Source organism: Aedes albopictus, chromosome 2 (genome assembly GCF_035046485.1).
Source record: "Aedes albopictus strain Foshan chromosome 2, AalbF5, whole genome shotgun sequence".
Classification (NCBI taxonomy): Eukaryota; Metazoa; Arthropoda; class Insecta; order Diptera; family Culicidae; genus Aedes; species Aedes albopictus.
This window is the reverse complement of record NC_085137.1, coordinates 42,772,044-42,790,658: the sequence shown is the minus strand read 5'-3', so window position 1 is coordinate 42,790,658 and position 18,615 is coordinate 42,772,044. Positions and strand designations below refer to the sequence as shown.

Sequence of the window (18,615 nt, the reverse complement as noted above, 5' to 3'; positions counted from 1 at the left end):
TTCCCATACGCTCCGATCATCAATCGAAACTTTGTATGGTATATCTAAGATGAATTTTGGTTCAGTGATGCATTACAATACAAGTATTGAAGCGGCCAGGCTTACTGTGAAGCGTCATTGAATAAAAATTAAACCCATAGAACGGGGACATCTCGTACCAACCGCTCCGTGTAGTATAAGGTATAGAAGTTGAGCAAAAACGTTGGAGGTGACTTTGCTAAGAAAGTTAGTGTCACTCCGTCAATGCTCCTCCTTCTGGGATGGGACATAGGAATTTCCCTATATGCCCGGGCTCGAAAGCCTAGGCTTAAACGCCATTGCTAGCTTTCTGAAACGAGATAAACATATTTTGATCCCTTTCCCGTTTAAACTAAAACAATCAAATTGTAAGCGACTAAACTGTGAAATGTTTACAAGCTCACACTTCCAACATCAAGGCATCTCATAGAAATAAGAAAGAACTCACCAAATAAACAAACTTCCAATATCCTTAAGGAATTCCAGCAGTGGGCCTTGAAATAGTTGAAAACGAAAACATAATCCTAAGATTAGACATCACGCCAACGCCAGTTTTCCGCTTTTCTTTATTTAAGCAGCGCGCTGAAGAAGATCCATATTATTAGGAATACCATTTCACCCACTAGTTCACTAGTTCATATGCTTACAAATCTTCATCACTTTTTAAACAATTTCACAGAAAATTCAGCCATTTAGTTCAATTCTTGTCAGCCAAACCGATGAAATGAGACACTTCGAAGCGAGAAAATACGTGACCGTTTTCGATTGTACCTTCCAGGCAAATTGCTGTTTTCTTCTCGTAATGCTAATCATACATTTTCAATGCACAGGAACTTGAAAGTAGGAGTTTAATTGAAATCACAACCGAAACTATTAGGCGCTCACAATTTTCTTCTAAGAATGGCGTAGGACCGGCAATTATTTCACTATTCGGTCGATCGAATATGCGGAATCGATCAAAAACGTGACAGCTATCTCCATAGAGAAGATAGCCTTGAATGTGTCGAAAAACTTTGTCAAAAATCGCGAATTCATCCAGATTGTGTGTTACTTAGCATTTAGCAAGTTAAAAAATGAAAATAGCAAAACAAAAAATCTTACTGATTGGGCATGTACTGTCAAGGCTTTGGTTTTTTCCACAAGTGTCTGATCACGTTACGATTTTATACAAAGTTTTTCGGCATATCCTAGGCAATTATATATAATCGATTGCGTGGTTTAAGGAAATTTAGAGCATGTTAAGATTAAAATTTGACGAGAGCATCGTGGCGTTTATAGAACGAAATAAGAAGGGTGCCCATCGAATTTTTTAAGGTGTTTTTTTTTCATACATGCTTGAGCAACCCTATTCAACAGTTTCTCCTGAAATTTCTATAATGTTTCCTGCCAAGTTTTATCCCAGCAGCTTTTCTTGAATGTATCAGGTTTTTCTTCCAAAATTTTGACCTTAATTTTTGACTGAGTAATTTTTGCTCTCTCAGGATTTCTTCCGTTGATCCCTTAAGGATAATCAGGGTTTATTCCTGGAAATATTCCCGGAGATCCTTTCGGGGTTTTTTCAAGATTTTTCCCAGAATTCGTCTGGAGCCTTCTACCAGAGTATATTCTGAAACTTAGTTAACAGCTCTTTCCGGAGTTTCTTCTGAAATTCCTACAGTGATTTTAAAAGAAATTTATTCGAAGTATCTCATGGAATTTTCTTTATGCTCTCCTGGGTTTCAACCGGATTTTTTTTATCTTTTCAAGAGTTTCAGGACAATTCTCAAGAGAAATTCCAGGAAAATCCGATATCGCGATATTATCTGAAGTTTACCGCGATATTGAGCTCCAGACATATCAGGTATCAGAAGGCCAGCTCCAGAGGCACGTTATCCTCCATTTGGGATATTTGTGCCATCGCCATACATATAAGCCTATTTCATCATTTAGCTGAGGGAGAATGGGGCAAGGGATGTGATGGGAATTAGGAAAGGGAAAGGTGATGAAATTGGAAGGGGTACTCTAGAAGATGGAATGAACGTATAAGCGCAACGAAAGGTCATAGCCCATATCACAACGGGTTTAATCAGTGCCCTGAAAAGGACACTGTAAAACGCATGAGCGTAAAGAGAGCCTATAGCTCATTGGATGTAGCTTTTGACATCATGCGACTTTCAATATGACATTGAAGCATCCTCAATATTCAAGAAATCACGCAATCTAAACTACGATTGAGCGAGTACTTTCTCGAAAACGTATACAACTTTGTGTAAAAGAGTCACTGTGGACATCCCAAATTGGGAGGCATGTGAGTTAACGTGAATAGACGTATTAGCCAGACGAAAATCATATATGTGATAATCGAAAATGCGTTTCGATGGTTCCATGGGTCCCAGGGGCATGTTCAGGCGGTTTCAGGCAGACGCGCCAACTTGGTCAAATTATTGGGGGGCAAAGCCTGGTTTTCTGATTTTTAGTATGGGAAAATCGAAAAATCGCCAAATGTTGGGGTGGAAAAGGCCGCGTGAATGAAAACCGCGTAAAAAGATCTGACTATACACTGCTCAGCGATGACCAGCACAGTAAAACCGCTCAGCACTAAAGTGTGTAAGACCTACTCATAAATGCATAATTTCCATACCACTCATAAAATGTGTAAGAGTTACACATTCACAAAATTTGCTCCTGCGTTCACAAAATCGTGAAAGTTGCAATTTTTTGTATGGCAATCTACATAGATTCACTAGTGACCTTGGCGAACCAAAAAATATAGCCATTTTGCATCTAGAAGAGGGTACGAGCTGATTTGGTGCATGTGTAACTCTTACACATTTTATGAGTGGTATAGAAATTATGCATTTATGAGTAGATCTTACACACTTTAGTGTTGAGCAGTTTTAGCGTGAGAGGCAAAGAGGTGGCAAAACGAACATGATGTAAGGCACCCTATACACCAGTCAAACGGTTTGACCAACATTGCCACCGCCCCCAGGTTGGTCGAACCAGCGAATGTTTCTGCAACCGTATGACGAACTACCAAATCGTGTTGCACCAACATGTCACTTTGGTTGCACCAACATCATCTCCCATTTGAAATCGCACTATGTTTGTGCAACAACACTACATCACGGTACGATCGGTTCGTCAAACATTGGCTGGTTTGATTTTGCCGACCAAACCGTCAAATCGGTTTGACGAACTGCCAAATCGGTTCGTCAAACAGCATCACACACGGTCAAACACAGCACCAACTCAACCACCAACCTGGGGGCGGAGTCAATGTTGGTCAAACCGTTTGAGTAGTGTGTAGGGTGCCTAACTCACAAACGATTTTGCACACATCTGTCAGTGCTGCCACATGCTCACTAGTATGGGACACACTTGTATGGAAAAAATAAACCCTCGCTCCAGTCGACTTTTTAGATCCCATTTAGGTCCCATATGAACTGTACAAAATTTCAGCGCAATCGGTGAAATTATAATTTAGCGCAAGCGGTTCAAAGTTTTCATAGGAGTTACTATGGGAAAAGTTACACTTTCAAACAAAAAAATCCCAGAGGTTGCCCTTTGTCTCCTGAATTCAAATCGATCAACACTTTTTGTAGGAAAATCAATAATGAAACTCACCTTAGAAGACCGCAAAACGATTGGATGCTCGTGGAAAAAGTTATTGATTTATTACCGATTAGTGATCCAACGAACGGCTTTTTGTTTTGTTTTACCATCAGCACTGCTAATGCCGCTGCTGCAGGGGGTGGCGGGAGGTATCGTCACCCCCAGAAACAGCAGCAGCCAGAACAGCAGCTACAGTGCTGCTAATAAAACAAAACAAAAAGCCACTCGTTGGATCACTAATCGGTAATAAATCAATAACTTTTTCCACAAGCATCCAATCGTTTTGCGGTCTTCTAAGGAAAGTTTCATTATTGATTTTTCTACAAGAATTGTTGATCGATTTAAATTAAGGAGACAAAGGGCGACCTCTGGGATTTTTTTTATCTGAAAGTGCAACTTTTCTCATAGTAAATCCTATGAAAACTTTGAACCGCTTGTGCTAAATTATAGTTTCACCGATTGCGCTGAAATTTTGCACAGTTCATATGGGACCTAAATGGAATCTAAAAAGTCGATTGGAGCGAGAATTTGATATTTGTCCCGAACAGCCGAATATCACCGAATGTATTTTAGAAACTACGGCACGAACGCTCGACATGCACACAGAAGCAATATTCGCATGTGCCGACACCACACCAATAACGTTTCCAGCCTACGGTGCTTCGCGATAAGCTGATCGAAAAGCATCGAAAGTGATGAGAAGACAGGCTTGGCTGGAACGCAACAGCTCAACGGTGAAAAGGAACAGCCAACAATGCTGATCAGCGTCGAGTCTGTTCGTGTGCTATTCGTACGGGAGGTTGGTTTGATAAAACGAGGGAGGGTGAAAAAGTATTCGTTGTCGAAAGCGAATCGCATCATTTCGCGAATGTTTTTACCCATAGCAAGCATGTTTCTAACTTTGAAAGTGTTAAGCCAAAATGGGTTAAAAATTTGATTGAAAACATGTTATTCTATTAGGTTAACACTGTCTAGTTTTATTGAGAATCGCAGCAGTATTAAAAGTTTTATAGTGTAAATAGTGCATACGGACCATAAAATTGTTATGAAGTGCTTAAAATTTACTCTGAAGCGGTTTGAGTTTTGAATTTTATAAAAATACCCTACCGATTTCGATGAAAATTTTACCACTTAATATTTATTATGTTGAAAACTTATAGTCAAACTTTGAGACATTTTGACACACTAACAGTAAAGTTATGTCCTGAACCATTCTCAGAATGAGTGTACAAGATTCAAAAAATCTAATATACTTAACCGATTCTGATAAAATTTGTAAAGCATTATCTACACATATTTATTATACTGTTGCTGGTTTGCCTACCATTTTCCGTGATGCAATTTGGGTCGGGACACCCTTTTTTAGCCATGAATAAATGTTGAGTAAATTTGGTTTTCTATTCATATTGAATATTGCAAGCCCTGCAAGAGCTCAGTAAGCACCAACTTAAAATTAGGAAGTTAAACAAATGTTGTTCAGCTATGGCGATGTTAAAAAAAAACTATTGATAATATCTCAATAGCTTCCACGCTAAATTTAATGGTTTCAAAGAAGTATTGAAGCAAGCAGTATACTTTTTCAGAATCATTTTGTTTGTTTTAGTTAATCTTGAAATAATTACACCAATGTAAGGATATTATTGAAACCAACACAATGGATCAATGGTAGTTAGAACAAATCATGGTCACTAATGGGTCAAGACCCACAGTTTAAAAAAAGCTATTCAACGTGTCACTCTAGCTTTTAGAACTGAAAAGTAAGTTTAGTAAAACGGTCGTCCTCTTCATGGAAAAATCTCCAATTCCAGAAACCAACCAAACATTCGAACTGTGAATGAACATTCTGCCGTCTGCATCTCCTACACAATAACCGTAACGGATCGCATTCCACGTTGTTGTGATGACCCAAGCAATTGTGGAACGTGGTGACACAATTAAAACATCACACCTGCTGCACGCGTTTCGCTACCCGTAGCGCTCAGTTCGCGAAAGACGGTGTCGGTGGTTACTTCAATCGCGTTACGTGTGTGTTCTTTACTGGAAGCGACTGAATAACGAAATGAGGAAACAACTGTTGTGGATACTTTCGGTGTTAATCGTTGCTGCCGGAGACATAGGAAATCGAGTCGACGATGGAAATGTTACCAACTTTGATTCGTTTTTGGTATGTTGGCATAGGTTATGGTGTATTTCGGAGTTCTTATGGATAATCCTTCTGATTTTCAATGCAGGGTACATACCAGAAGAAATACAAAGCTAAATACCGAATGGATCGAAGAAAAAGAGCGTTCAAGAAGAATATGGAGGAAATCGAAGAGCACAATGCCAATTTCCAGCAGGGCAAAAGTACGTTCCAGATGGGGGTCAATGAACTGGCGGATATGGTGAGTACGGAGATAGTGTAGAGGTTTCTAGAAGTGTTGTCTGTACCAAACTCGCGGGTTCCATTTTTTAAATTATTTCAAATTATACATTGTAATTTGGCAAAAATGTTAGTTGTTTATTTTTATGTATTTGTTGTTTGATTGTACAGTAATGCTCATAGGACAATTTGCGAAGAGGGCCTGCCTCGCCCAGACGTGATGTTACGTTGAAAAAGGCAAGAAGTTGTGCTAAGTGAATGAAGCCGATGAACTCTGTAATGACCTAGTGGAATTTCGATTCGAATTTATTGTACCAATGGAAATACTGAATTGTTACTGGTAATATGGCATTATATATTTTGATCATAGCATTACCAACGCTTACAGCCCATATAGCCTAGTCATAGGGTCTCCAGTTAGCCTAGTGGATAAGGCTATGGATCGCCAATCCGGAGACGGCGGGCTAGATTCCCGTTCCGGTCGGGAAAATTTTCTCGACTCCCTGGGCATAATGTATCATTGTACTTGCCTCACAATATACTAATTCATGCAATGGCTGGCAAAGAAAGCCTTCCAATTAGTAACTGTGGAAGTGCTCAAAGAACACTAAGTCGGAGAGAGGCAGGCCAAGTTCTAGCTGGAACGTCGAGCCAGAAAGAAGAAGAAGAAGCCTAGTCATAGCAATAAGGCGTGACTATGCTGAGGGTAACGAGTTTTATTCCTGGTCTTTAACTTCCTTGGTTGGATTTAGAGAACATATCTTCGTACCAGCCACACGATGCAAATGACCATTTTGGCAGAGGATATCCTCAGTTAATAAATGTGGAAGTGCTCATATAACAGCTTACAAGCTGGCTTTGTTCTAGTGGGGACGGTACGCCAAGGAGAAGAAGATTATCTACGATAAATCGTATCCTATTCATGTAGGACAAGTTAGGATTGACATTGATATTTAGTCGTTTGTGGTTTTATTCTTCACAGGCTCACTGGACGTTCTCAACATTCATAGTCATTAGCTTAGAGAGCTGTTTGCCAATTAGCCATGTTTTATTCATACATTGTGCAGCAGGCACGATGATATTATGTCCACATAAATCAAAGTTATTTTCATTATATAAAAAAAAATACTAGAACTAGACCGAACAAAAATCAAAATCAAAAACCTTACTGTCACTAAAGGGTGTCCACGATGAAATTGGCACACAGAAAACATTGTATAACTTTTGATTGCGTTCGCCAAAATAGCTAATTTTTTAACCATAAATAGTATATTATGTGTAGCTAAATTTTCATTAGTATCGGTTGAGTATTGGCGCAGATATTGTCGATATCATAAAATGAGATTTTAGAAAAATTTGGGCACCCATTTCAAAAAATTGCTTAGGCTATAACTTTTTTGTTACCTCATTAAAACGTTTGAAAATTTCACTCAATATTCTTAACATAGTATCAATTAAGTGGTAAAAATTTGATCGAAATCGGTTCAGTACTTTTTCTAGTAAATATCCAAAGCTCAAATCGTTTCAAAGTAAATTTTAGGTACTTTTTGACCATTTCTAGTTTCGCGTACACTATTTTGACTGAAGAACTGGTAACACTGTCCCGATTTTTATAAAACTTTGACAGTGTAAAATTGTTGTGCTAAACTGTTTACAGTGAAAATTTCAGCCATTTTTGTTACTTTCAAAGTAAGAGCAGTTTGAATTTCACTATACCAAAAACCACATCTGCTTATTGTGACATAGTGCGACATACATATATGGCTATAACTTTTTAACGATATGATTAAATTGAATGAAATTTTGACAAATTACTTCTACATACATATTTTACGTACATAAAAATTTTCATTGAAATCGGTTCAGTATTTTTGGCGCCAGAGCTGAAACAGCAAAAAAGGTATATTTTGAAAAATGTTTGTTTGCACAAGAATCTCAAGTGGCAATTCCCTTGTTTCAACGATATCTCCGTCAATACTCAATCGATTTTAATGAAAATTTTATGATATTAGCTACACATAATATACTATTTATGGTCAAAAAATTAGCTATTTTGGCAAAGGCAATTAAAAGTTATACAATATTTTCTGTGTGCCAATTTCATCGTGGACACCCGATCTTGCTGCATATCCTCGCAATGACCTGGTGGTCACGATTTTTTTACATAACTGCCGATTTGCGGAAACGTCCAAAAGATCATTCATCTCAACACCTAGAAATAATGTATGTTTAGAGATAAAGTTGTAGAACATAGCAAAAGTTTATCAACGGCACTACCAGGCTCATAATATAATGCAGCTCAACTAGGAAAAACATTTGTTTTAAATTTCTCCAAGTGTCGTCGAAAACAACCACCCTTTTTTTGGTTGTTGAGTCCGGTCAGCTGTTGTCAAACATTACTCTGGACAGCCATCATGTACAAATACTTCATTTATCAACAACATGTATGCATCTGTTTGAGATCGTTTTTGTCATTTCGAATACTTTTTTTTCGTGAATCTTCCTCGAACGCGTTCAACACCATGTGAACCACTACCGCGTCTTGTCAGGAGATTTGTTTAGACTAAAGATGGCACGCATTTCAAACCGTCTGGAAGTTGTTTCTCGAATTACATGCTCAGTAGAATGTTCTTTGCAAAAGAGAAACTCGATGCGTTTCTTTTTTTATTCAATTATGAGCTTTTTTAAGCAGTCATTCCTAGTACCGCTGAAGGTTGACAGCTACGGCAAACATTAACGTGACAAACAGATCCAGAGAGACAGAAACTTAGTTTTGCTCTGCAATACTAAGGCCCTTAGTTTTTTATTTCTTTGCATTCATGAATTTTAACATAGAGTTAATTTTTCACACCGAGACGCTTAGTTGACCAATACAATTTACGGAATACGGGTATGGCCCAGGCAACCAATTTGCACTTGCAATGCAGAGTGCATTCTGTCACTATCAATGGTAGGAAAATCGACGATTTTGATACGCTGACTGCGATATATTGCCCCCCCCCCCCCCCCTTAAGTGATAGTGATGGTGGTGCAAAATCAGTAGTCAACTGATATGACTGATATTGTGCAGTTCTGCTACGTAGACTCATTTTTGGACATCTCAGAGTCCGCAGTTCTCCGTTGTTGACCTTTGTCCATACACAATTTTCGAAATTTGTGTGGACCATAGATTACGGCTCAGCAAACCCCTTCCCTCAGAGTCTACGTAGTTCATGGACAGGCCCAGTGACTTGGGTGAACTAAAGACAAATGCTTTGACGTTTCGCTGCCTTTTTGTTGTGCGATTTGCGAGAGTGTGCTGTATTATGACTTGCTGGTGGTGGTAGAGCTCCTTCTGGGATTTCCCAAGGAATTCCTTCGGCAGTTGTAAGATTTCTCAAAAAGTTTTCAAAAAATCCGAATAAAATGTCTCTAGGAAATCCTCCCGTGGCGTCTTAAGAAATTTTATCCAGGATTCCTCTAAGATTATCCTTTAGTGATTTTTCAGGGAACTCCATCTGTTTCCATGAGTTTCCTTCAGAAGTTCCGTCTGGGACTCTTCGGGGATTTCTTCTGAGATTTCTACTGGAGCGTCTAGGGACTCCGGGATTTCCCCAGGAGTTTCGGGAATCCACCAAGAATTGGCGCCGAGATTCCATCCGGAATTCCTTTCAAGATTCTTCCAAGAAAGTGTGAAGAATTAACCGTAGTTAAAATTCACAAATAAAAAGAAACTTAAAAAAAATCTTCCAGGAATTCTTTTCAACTTTCTCGCAACGATTTTTTTATATGTATTTAAATGTTTTCATCAAGGGATTTCCTGAAGAATTTGCTGAATAACTTGAATCTCGGAATCAGCTATTGGAGGAAACCTAGTAGAAATTCCAAGCGGATTTTTTGCAAATCTGATGGAGGCAATTACTAAGAAAATGTTAAATAAATTTGTCATGGAGCTCCTGGAGGAATTACATCCCATGAACATCTGGGATAGTTCCAGAATGGACTTCCGGTAGAATTTCAGAAGGCAAGGAACTACAAAACTCCAGAAGAAACTCCTGGAGGAATCCAGAAAAGAGTTACTAGAGGATTCCTGGATGGAGTTCTTCAAAAAAATTCGGAACCAGTTTCTGAAAGAATCTTGGCTGTAGTTCCCGAAAAATCCTGTAAGAAGTTCCTGGAGGACTCCCGAAAGAAGTTTCTGAAAAATCCCGGAAAAAGTTGTCGAAGGAATCTCGCATGGAATTTCCGGAGGGATCCCAGAACTCTCGGAGGCTTCCCGGACGGAGCTCTTGTAACAATGCTGGAAGATATTGTTAGTAAAATTCCGAGAAAAGAACGGGGGTTTACTGACTGGAAACTGACGCTACCAGTGCACAATGAATTAAACAAAATTAAGAAAAAAAAAATAAAATAACAATACGTGTGTATTGGGCAGCGGGTTCTTTTTCAAAAGTTGTTGAAATCTGGGGTTCGTAAGTTCTTCTGGAATTAAATGACATAAATAGAGAAACCTCCTAGTTTGAGCCAAAAATATTGAAATTTAGAGGTAGCGCAATCGCCTCAAAGTTGAATTTTCGAGTAATAAAAAGGTGTTTTCACTTCAAGTGCCATAACTTTTTCAATTTTCATCCGATTTTCAATCTTTTTTTATGAATCTCTCACATAATAAATTTGAAATTTTGTCAAAATTCTTATTTTTCTTATAAAATACGTGTTTTTGGTATTTATTCATTTTGAACCGATTTTTAAAAGGTACAGTTTATTCACAGCATTCTTAAGGAACAAAAATATCTACAAAAGCAGGCTAAAAAATTTGAAATTGGTCAAACGGTTAAAAAGTTATAGGCAGTCTTGTTAACGATCACAGTCTTTGACACCTTTTTGTCGATATTCGGCTGCCTTTGTCTCTAACATTCGCAACACAAGCGATCGAACTACTGTCCGGAACAAAAATGTCGAATGAATGTGCTTGACCACGATTGCGTCTTCGGGAGATGGTTCGGTTTTTGTTATTCCTGACTTTCCCATAAAGAGAGCTGTTTTGTATAAATGTATGTGTCGTAATCGATTTAATCACAAACGAATAAACTAATATTATACCAATCTTAATCAAAATTGGCCGAAATCTTGCGAAAAACTGAAATTAGACAAATGTCACCGTGTCAGACGACGATGATTTGATCCACTTTTTTGTTTATTGATCTTCGTTCTGCCGCTCGTGTTGTGTGTAAGAGGTAGCGGTCGCGCTCGAATGAAACAAAGCAAGCTGACACCCGACCGCGGCAACGAAACGAAGGTAGTGAAAAGTGTCGAATGTTTACAAGCCTGGTTATAGGACTCTAAAGTTTTTTTTGTAAAAAGAAGAAAAAAAATAATTAAATCTTTAAATACTCATATTTTGTCTGACCTTGGAAAAAAATAATGTTCTTCGAGTATATTCGAAATTAAATTTTTGAGAAGTTCATAAAAAAATATTGAAAATCGTTTGAAAATTGAGAAGGTTATGACACCTGAAGTACAAACACCTTTTTATTACTCGAAAATTCAACTATGAGGCGATTGCGCCACCTCTAAATCTCAATATTTTTGGCACAAACCCAGAGATTTCTCTATTTATGTCATTTGAATCCAGAAGATCTTACTTTTGAAAAATAAGCCGCACCCTAGTATACATGAAAAGCCATCCAGAAGTGCATTCCTTATGCAAATACCCCACAAAAGAAAAGGTAGACGGTAGACACTACGAGCCTAAATCCCCAGTTCGAAATGTCGGGAATGTAGATAAAAATCGTTCTTGTTTCGAAGACTGAGAAAGCCATCCCCCTTTCCATTCCACCGGGAAAAATGTTTTGAATGATTCCCGGAAAGAGCGCTCAGAGGAACCCCAAAGGAAGTTCCCAAAACAATCCTGGAAAGAGTTCAGGAATAAATCCCGTAAGCAGTCCAAGATAGAAGTTCCTGGAGAAATGTGGGAATCATAGAATATATTATTGCTGTGTGCGTTCAATATGCAAACGGTGCCCAAATGTGTTTCTAACGCGGTAACACAGTGTTATCATAGGCAACTTAGCAACTACATATAGCCAAAACCACCGCCAACCATGGATCCAAATACACCCACTGACATCGGGTTACTTGTTAGAAAATCTTACCGCATTTGATATTTGCATTTCGAATGCACACAGCAATATTGAAACAATTTCGGACGTAGCTTTCACATTTCCTGAAAAGAATTCTGAAGAAATCTCAAATGAAGGAATTTTGCCTGGAATTTCTGAAAAGATACATACATTTATTTGTTCCACATCATTAAGACAAGACATAATCAACAATAGTACGCCACAATACTCGGTTTGTGGCTGCCGCTCTCCATCCTCGGTCACGCCCAATGCTCGCCAAGTCACGCTCCACCTGGTCCGCCCATCGTGCTCTCTGCGCTCCACGCCTTCTTGTGCCAGCCGGATCCGTTGCAAACACCAGCTTTGCAGGGTTGTTGTCCGGCATTCTTGCAACATGCCCTGCCCACCGTATCCTTCCGGCTTTGGCCACCTTCTGGATGCTGGGTTCGCCGTAAAGTGCAGCGAGCTCGTGGTTCATCCTTCTCCGCCACACACCGTTCTCCTGCACACCGCCGAAGATCGTTCTTAGCACGCGTCGCTCGAAAACTCCGAGTGCTTGTAGGTCCTCCTCGAGCATGGTCCATGTCTCGTGCCTGTAGAGGATTACCGGTCTTATCAACGTTTTGTACATGGTGCATTTGGTGCGTGGGTGAATCTTTTTCGACCGCAGTTTCTTCTGGAGCCCATAGTAGGCCCGACTTCCGCTGATGATGCGCCTCCGAATTTCCCGGCTCACGTTGTTGTCAGCCGTCAGTAAGGATCCGAGGTAGACGAATTCCTCCACCACCTCGAAAGTATCCCCGTCTATCGTAACATTACTACCCAGACGGATCCGGTCGTGTTCGGTTCCGCCTACCAGCATGTACTTTGTTTTTGAGGCATTCACCACCAGTCCGACCTTTGCTGCTTCGCGTTTCAGGCGGGTGTACAGTTCTGCCACCGTTCCAAATGTTCTAGCGATAATGTCCATGTCGTCCGCAAAGCACACAAATTGACCGGATTTTGTGAAAATCGTTCCCCGGCTGTTGAGCCCGGCTCGTCGCATCACACCTTCCAGCGCGATGTTGAAGAGTAGACATGAGAGTCCGTCACCTTGTCGCAGTCCCCGGCGAGATACGAATGAACTGGATAGTTCACCCGAAACCCTTACGCAGTTTTGCACACCGTCCATCGTTGCTTTAATCAGTCTAGTCAGCTTCCCAGGAAAGCCGTTTTCGTCCATGATTCTCCATAGCTCTGCGCGGTCGATACTATCGTATGCCGCTTTGAAGTCGATGAACAGGTGGTGCGTTGGGACCTGGTATTCACGGCATTTCTGGAGGATTTGCCGTACGGTAAAGATCTGGTCCGTTGTCGACCGGCCGTCGATGAAGCCGGCTTGATAACTTCCCACGAACTCATTTGTTTTAGGTGACAGACGACGGAAGATGATCTGGGATAGCACTTTGTAGGCAGCATTCAAAATAGTGATCGCCCTGAAATTCTCACATTTCAAATGGTCGCCTTTCTTGTGAATGGGGCAGATTACCCCTTCCTTCCACTCCTCCGGTAGCTGTTCGGTTTCCCAGATCCTGACTATCAGCCGATGCAGACAGGTGGCCAACTTTTCTGGGCCCATCTTGATGAGTTCAGCTGCGATACCATTCTTACCAGCTGCTTTGTTGGTTTTGAGCTGGTGAATGGCATCCTTAACTTCCCTCAGCGTGGGAGTTGGTTCATTTCCGTCCTCCGCTGCATTGGCGTCGTCATTTCCTCCGTTGCCGTGGGCTCCCGTGCCTACGCTCTCCACGCCGTTCAGGTGCTGATCGAAGTGCTGCTTCCACCTTTCGATCACCTCACGTCCGTCCGTCAAGAGGCCTCCGTCTTTATCCCTGCATATTTCGGCTCGCGGCACGAAGCCGTTGCGGGATGCGTTGAGTTTCTGATAGAACTTCCGTGTTTCATGGGAACGGCACAGCAGTTCCATTTCTTTCTGAAAAGAGTTCTGATTAAATTACGGAAGCAATCGTAGCAGGATTTTTGAAAGAAGTTCCTGAATGAATCCTGGAATGAATATCTGAAGAAATCCAGGAAAGAACTTCATGAGAAATTCCGGAAGAAATCTTTAGTAAAATTCCTGGAAGAGTCCCAGAAGCAACTTCTGGTGTAATCTCAGAAGAAAACCCATGAGGAATTTCAGAAAAGAACAATAGAGTGAGCCTATAAGAGAACACCTAGGGGAGGCCTAGGAGGATCTTTTGAAGAAATCCCAGAATCAATTGCTTAAGAAATCCCGTAAGGAATCCCGATAGGAGTTCCTGAAGGTATCCCAGATGAAACCTGTTATAGTAGAATCTCAGAATAAAATCCTGGAATAGTCCATCAGATAATAATCCCAAAGAAGAATCTCATTAAAAATTCCCTGAGCATCAAAGAAGAAACTCCTGGTTAAAGTTTGTAGAGAAAGCGTGGAAGGAAGGCATGGAGGAATTCCAGAAGAAGCTCCAGGGGGTACCACCGCAAGTCTTAAATCAGCACACTATCCCACGTACGCAAACTTCACATTTTGAATCAAATCACACATAGAAAGCGGACGAAATTTTTCTGAGTTCGAATTGTAAACAACAAGAGGACACGAAACGTCAGGTATGCACCTTAGCATCCACGACGTGTAGTGCTCTTTATAGGATTTGCTGATGGTGTTGAAATAATAGTCCTAGGAAAGTATGACGATGTTGTTTTGCCTGGGTGCGGAAACCTGCATATTGCCGTCTGAGAAATTCATCAATCTTCTCCTATATCTTTACAGAGGACTTTGAAGTAGGTAATTTCTCTAAACATTCTGGTGGAATCATTCTCAGTATTCTATGATAATCCCTCCTAGATTTCTGGATAAAAAAATAGACTCAGGCATAAGGAAGTCTGTCTCAGAATTTGGTGGGAATTTTTTTCAGGATTCTGCGGCAATTTTATCTCAGGAATCTGGGAGAATGTACCACAGGATTCTAGAGAAATTTAGAGAAACGAATTCCTCACAAGTTTCGGAGAAAATTTGGTGGTAATCCTTTTCAGGATTACAGAAGAAAACATTTTCTAAATTCTACGAGAATCTTTTTTCGGATTCTATGTGAACTTCTGTGAGAATTTCTCTCAAAACTCTGGAAGAATCCCTCTCTTGATTCTAGGGTAATCCTTTCCTGATATCTGGGAAAATCTCTGTCAGAAGTAATAACTTGAAACATTCCTTTTGAGATTCTGAATGAGTCCAGTTAAGAGGTCTAGGTAAATTCCTATGATAGTTTTTGAAACCTTCTTCGGCCTTCTTTGGAGTCATAAATTTGAACCTAGTTAGACGTAGTCACACCCTAATAAAATCTGGTTATTTTCTTTGTCAGGACAAAAGCAGCTATCTGAAGAAAATGGTTCGGATGACAGATTCGATTGACCATCGCAAACTGGACGTAGATTTCAACGACGAAATGCTGCAGCATACGCACTCCTTTGGGGAAGAAATCGTTCAGTCCACCCAGAACAGCATGCCGGACAGTTTGGATTGGCGCGACAAGGGGTTCACGACGATTGCCGTCAACCAGAAGACGTGTGGTTCCTGTTATGCGTTCAGTGTTGGGCATGCCATCAATGGACAGATAATGCGTCGTATCGGACGGATAGAGTACGTCAGTACGCAGCAGATGGTGGATTGCTCGACGAGTGCCGGAAACAAGGGATGTGCTGGAGGTTCCTTGAGGTATACCATGCAGTACCTGCAGGGCAGTGGGGGCGTCATGAGGGACTCGGACTATCCGTACACGTCGGCGGTAAGTATCAATGCGAAGGGGGTGGATGGATTTTCTCCTCTTTACAGCTTGTATGGGCCACTGCAGTAAGCAGTCGAACAACTTCGAAAAACAGGTAATCTTTTCTGCGAATATGTTAATCAACAAAACAAATTCTCAAACACGCTAATAAATTTCTACTTAGAAAAGGAATTGGTTTTACCCTGCAAAAACCAGTGATATTCGAACATTTTTTTAAAGGTTATGTTACGTTCAATTCAAAAGTTTGTTTCTAATTTTTTAGTAAAGCAATGCCAAAGTAGAAACTTATTACCGTGTATATCAAACAGCATTACAGGACCAAGTTGATCGGAAAGCATGTAACAGCAACAATTGGCAACATGCAAAGTGCCCTACAAAGTTGGTGACTAGTTTTCGTGTAGTTCACACCTACGGAGCAATTCTCAGTAAACGGCGGCGGCCTTTCTGCCCTTTCGCCAATTTGCTATTCGAACTTCAAGAATGGGGGGCAATCGTGTCGTAGTCGTCGTCGTCAGCGAGTGGTGTTTCCCCAAAAGAGCAACTTTGTCGTGCGGCGAGTCATTTCGGTTTCGTTGAAGAGCACTGAATAATGGTGGAAAATTTGTTTCGTTTTTTTTTTCTTCGGGAGCGCTTTCTTGGAGGTACCAAGGAGGAACAAGGCGCATTTCGTGTTAAAGAGTTGTTAAAGCACCTACCCTTTGTTGGACTCATAATGGCCGGATGGAAGCGACATGGTTAGTAGGAATTGATTGCTGTTGGAATGAACTGAAACAACGCGGTGATTTGATGTATCTTTTCTCTTTACAGGCAAGCGACGGGTGTTAATGTGAACCAATAAAGTAAATTTGACCTTCGTGTAGGAAGACGTGTTTGATGGACTATTTATTGCGAAAGAATGTCACTTTGGCGCCAATTTTTAATAGTAGTTATGCATCAGAGAAGGTTCCCAGATTATGAATTGATACTTGGGGGTGATGTGAAAGATTAAAGTGGATAATTCAATCTAGCACAGAAATTTGGTTAGGTTGAGGTGCAAAAATGATTTGTTTCATTCAAACCAACCTCTTTGTGATTCTGACAATCATATTTTAAAAATATTGATCTATTCGACAAGCATATTGTCAAACATCAATTTCCCAAAAAAAAATGCATCGTAGATCCTAATAGATATTTCTGCAGGTATTCCTTTATTTTTTTTATTTGTTTCAAGAATTTCTCCATATCATTCTCCTTCAAGAATTCCGCGATACTTTCATCAGGAATTCTTTCAGAAATGTTTACCAGGGCCTCTGCTCCCCGATCGTGGGATAGTTCAAAACTTAATCCTGAAATTCCTTCAAAATTTTGTACCAAAAATTCTTTAGTAGTCAATTTAAGGATTTCTTCAATAGTTCGTCCAGACATGTATTCCATCAGATTGCTTTTTTTTTTCAGGGATTCCTACAGAAATTTTCCCTGGAATTCGTTTTGAAACAGAGTATCTGTACGCACATATCTCAATATGAGCTTGAGACAAGTTGGCTATGAGCACATGAAAATTCCTTGAGCTTGAGACTCGCGATGTTGGTGCACATCACATTAGCATTGCGAGTCTCAATGAGACATCTCAATGAGACAATCGATGCGAGCTATGGTCCACTGCACGTATTTATGCTGGCCTGATACTCTCACAGAAAATTTGACGCTTGAGCGGTGCCGGCACCTCTCAAACGTCAAATTTCGTGTGGGAGTAAGCAGGCCAGTATAAATTCGTGCAGTGGATCATACAATTTGATATTTGCCCGACATCACCGCGGTGTACCGGTTCGATTTCCTATCGCAATCTTCACTAGGATGGAATTTCTGGATGATATCCAGCTACGGTTGCGGGTTAAAGTTTTCCAGGGCGGTTTAAAAGTATGCTGGGGCAGTTTTGATGCAGCCAGAGTTTATTTTTGGATAGTGAATAGTGATAAGAGGAACAATCTTGGTAGGGACCTCTGCCCCAGTAACGTACTAAACATCCATGAGTCTATATTACACAAACAAGCACGCTGAACCTGTAGTACTCCAGAGTAATGCGCTTGACATAGCTCCTAAAGAAGGTTATACAATTATACATACGTTGCCATTTGAATCAATACAATCAACATCAAAATTTATTAGAACCCCAAATAATCTAGACATTACCTTCGAATTATCGAGCCCATTAATTGTATTCCCGGAAAATCATCGATCTCGATATTTCTGTCTTAAACCCGAGGTGAGAACAGGTTTACAAGACCTAATCCGGGCCTCTCAAATGGCCTCGGTGCAATTTGTTCCTAACTGACAAACATCTCAATGAGACGAGTCTCACGAGACGTCTCATTGAGGCACGTACACAAGATTTTTCATGAGCATGCTATGATCTCAAATCTCACAAATTTGCTTGAAACGCATTTCAAACAAGCGCATGGCACACTGTCTCATTCGTGTATACATGAGAATTCAGACACTCTGTTTTGAAAGCTCTCCTGGGATTTCCTGAGAAACTCCTTATGGGATTGCTTCCGGGATTCCTCTCGAGGTTTCTTCGGGTATTTTTGCAATACTTCCTCCAAGACTTCATCAAGAGTTCAACCAGGGATTCACTCAAGATTTTGCTCAGAAATTTTATCTGAGATTCTTTCAGGAACAACTCCAGGAATTATTTTGAAAAAATACTCCAGCAGTTCCAAGGAACTCTTCTTGGAATTTCTTCCAGGAATTTCAAGGGTTACTTTAG

The 18,615-nt window shown here is 40.3% G+C and overlaps 2 protein-coding genes across 6 annotated transcripts in view; one reads left to right on the top strand and one right to left on the bottom strand.

Annotated features, from left to right (window-relative positions):
- LOC109432481 (IgA receptor) overlaps window positions 1–18,615 on the bottom strand; it is a 135,691-nt gene that overhangs the window by 77,515 nt on the left and 39,561 nt on the right. The gene's annotated exons all lie outside the window — the stretch shown is intronic.
- On the top strand, window positions 5,470–16,728 carry LOC109432435 (cathepsin L-like). Of its 2 annotated transcripts, XR_003896755.2 has the most exons (4): window positions 5,470–5,776; window positions 5,844–5,996; window positions 15,447–16,603; window positions 16,677–16,728. XR_003896755.2 is itself a non-coding variant. In XM_029871204.2 (3 exons), the coding sequence occupies exons 1-3, from the start codon at window positions 5,672–5,674 to the stop codon at window positions 15,936–15,938; spliced, it is 750 nt and encodes a 249-aa protein (XP_029727064.2). In that variant the 5' UTR covers window positions 5,470–5,671; the 3' UTR covers window positions 15,939–16,728. The 2 variants fall into 2 exon arrangements, 1 of the variants encoding a protein (XP_029727064.2); XM_029871204.2 differs by having other exon boundaries at window positions 15,447–16,728.

What these genes read in the sequence shown, in the direction of transcription:
- LOC109432435 (XM_029871204.2), top strand. Translation starts at nt 5,672, where the DNA reads ATGAGGAAACAACTGTTGTGGATACTTTCGGTGTTAATCGTTGCTGCC. An exon ending in CCAACTTTGATTCGTTTTTG is followed by an intron (nt 5,777 to 5,843) that starts GTATGTTGGCAT and finishes TTTTCAATGCAG; the next exon opens with GGTACATACCAGAAGAAATA. An exon ending in TCAATGAACTGGCGGATATG is followed by an intron (nt 5,997 to 15,446) that starts GTGAGTACGGAG and finishes TTTCTTTGTCAG; the next exon opens with GACAAAAGCAGCTATCTGAA.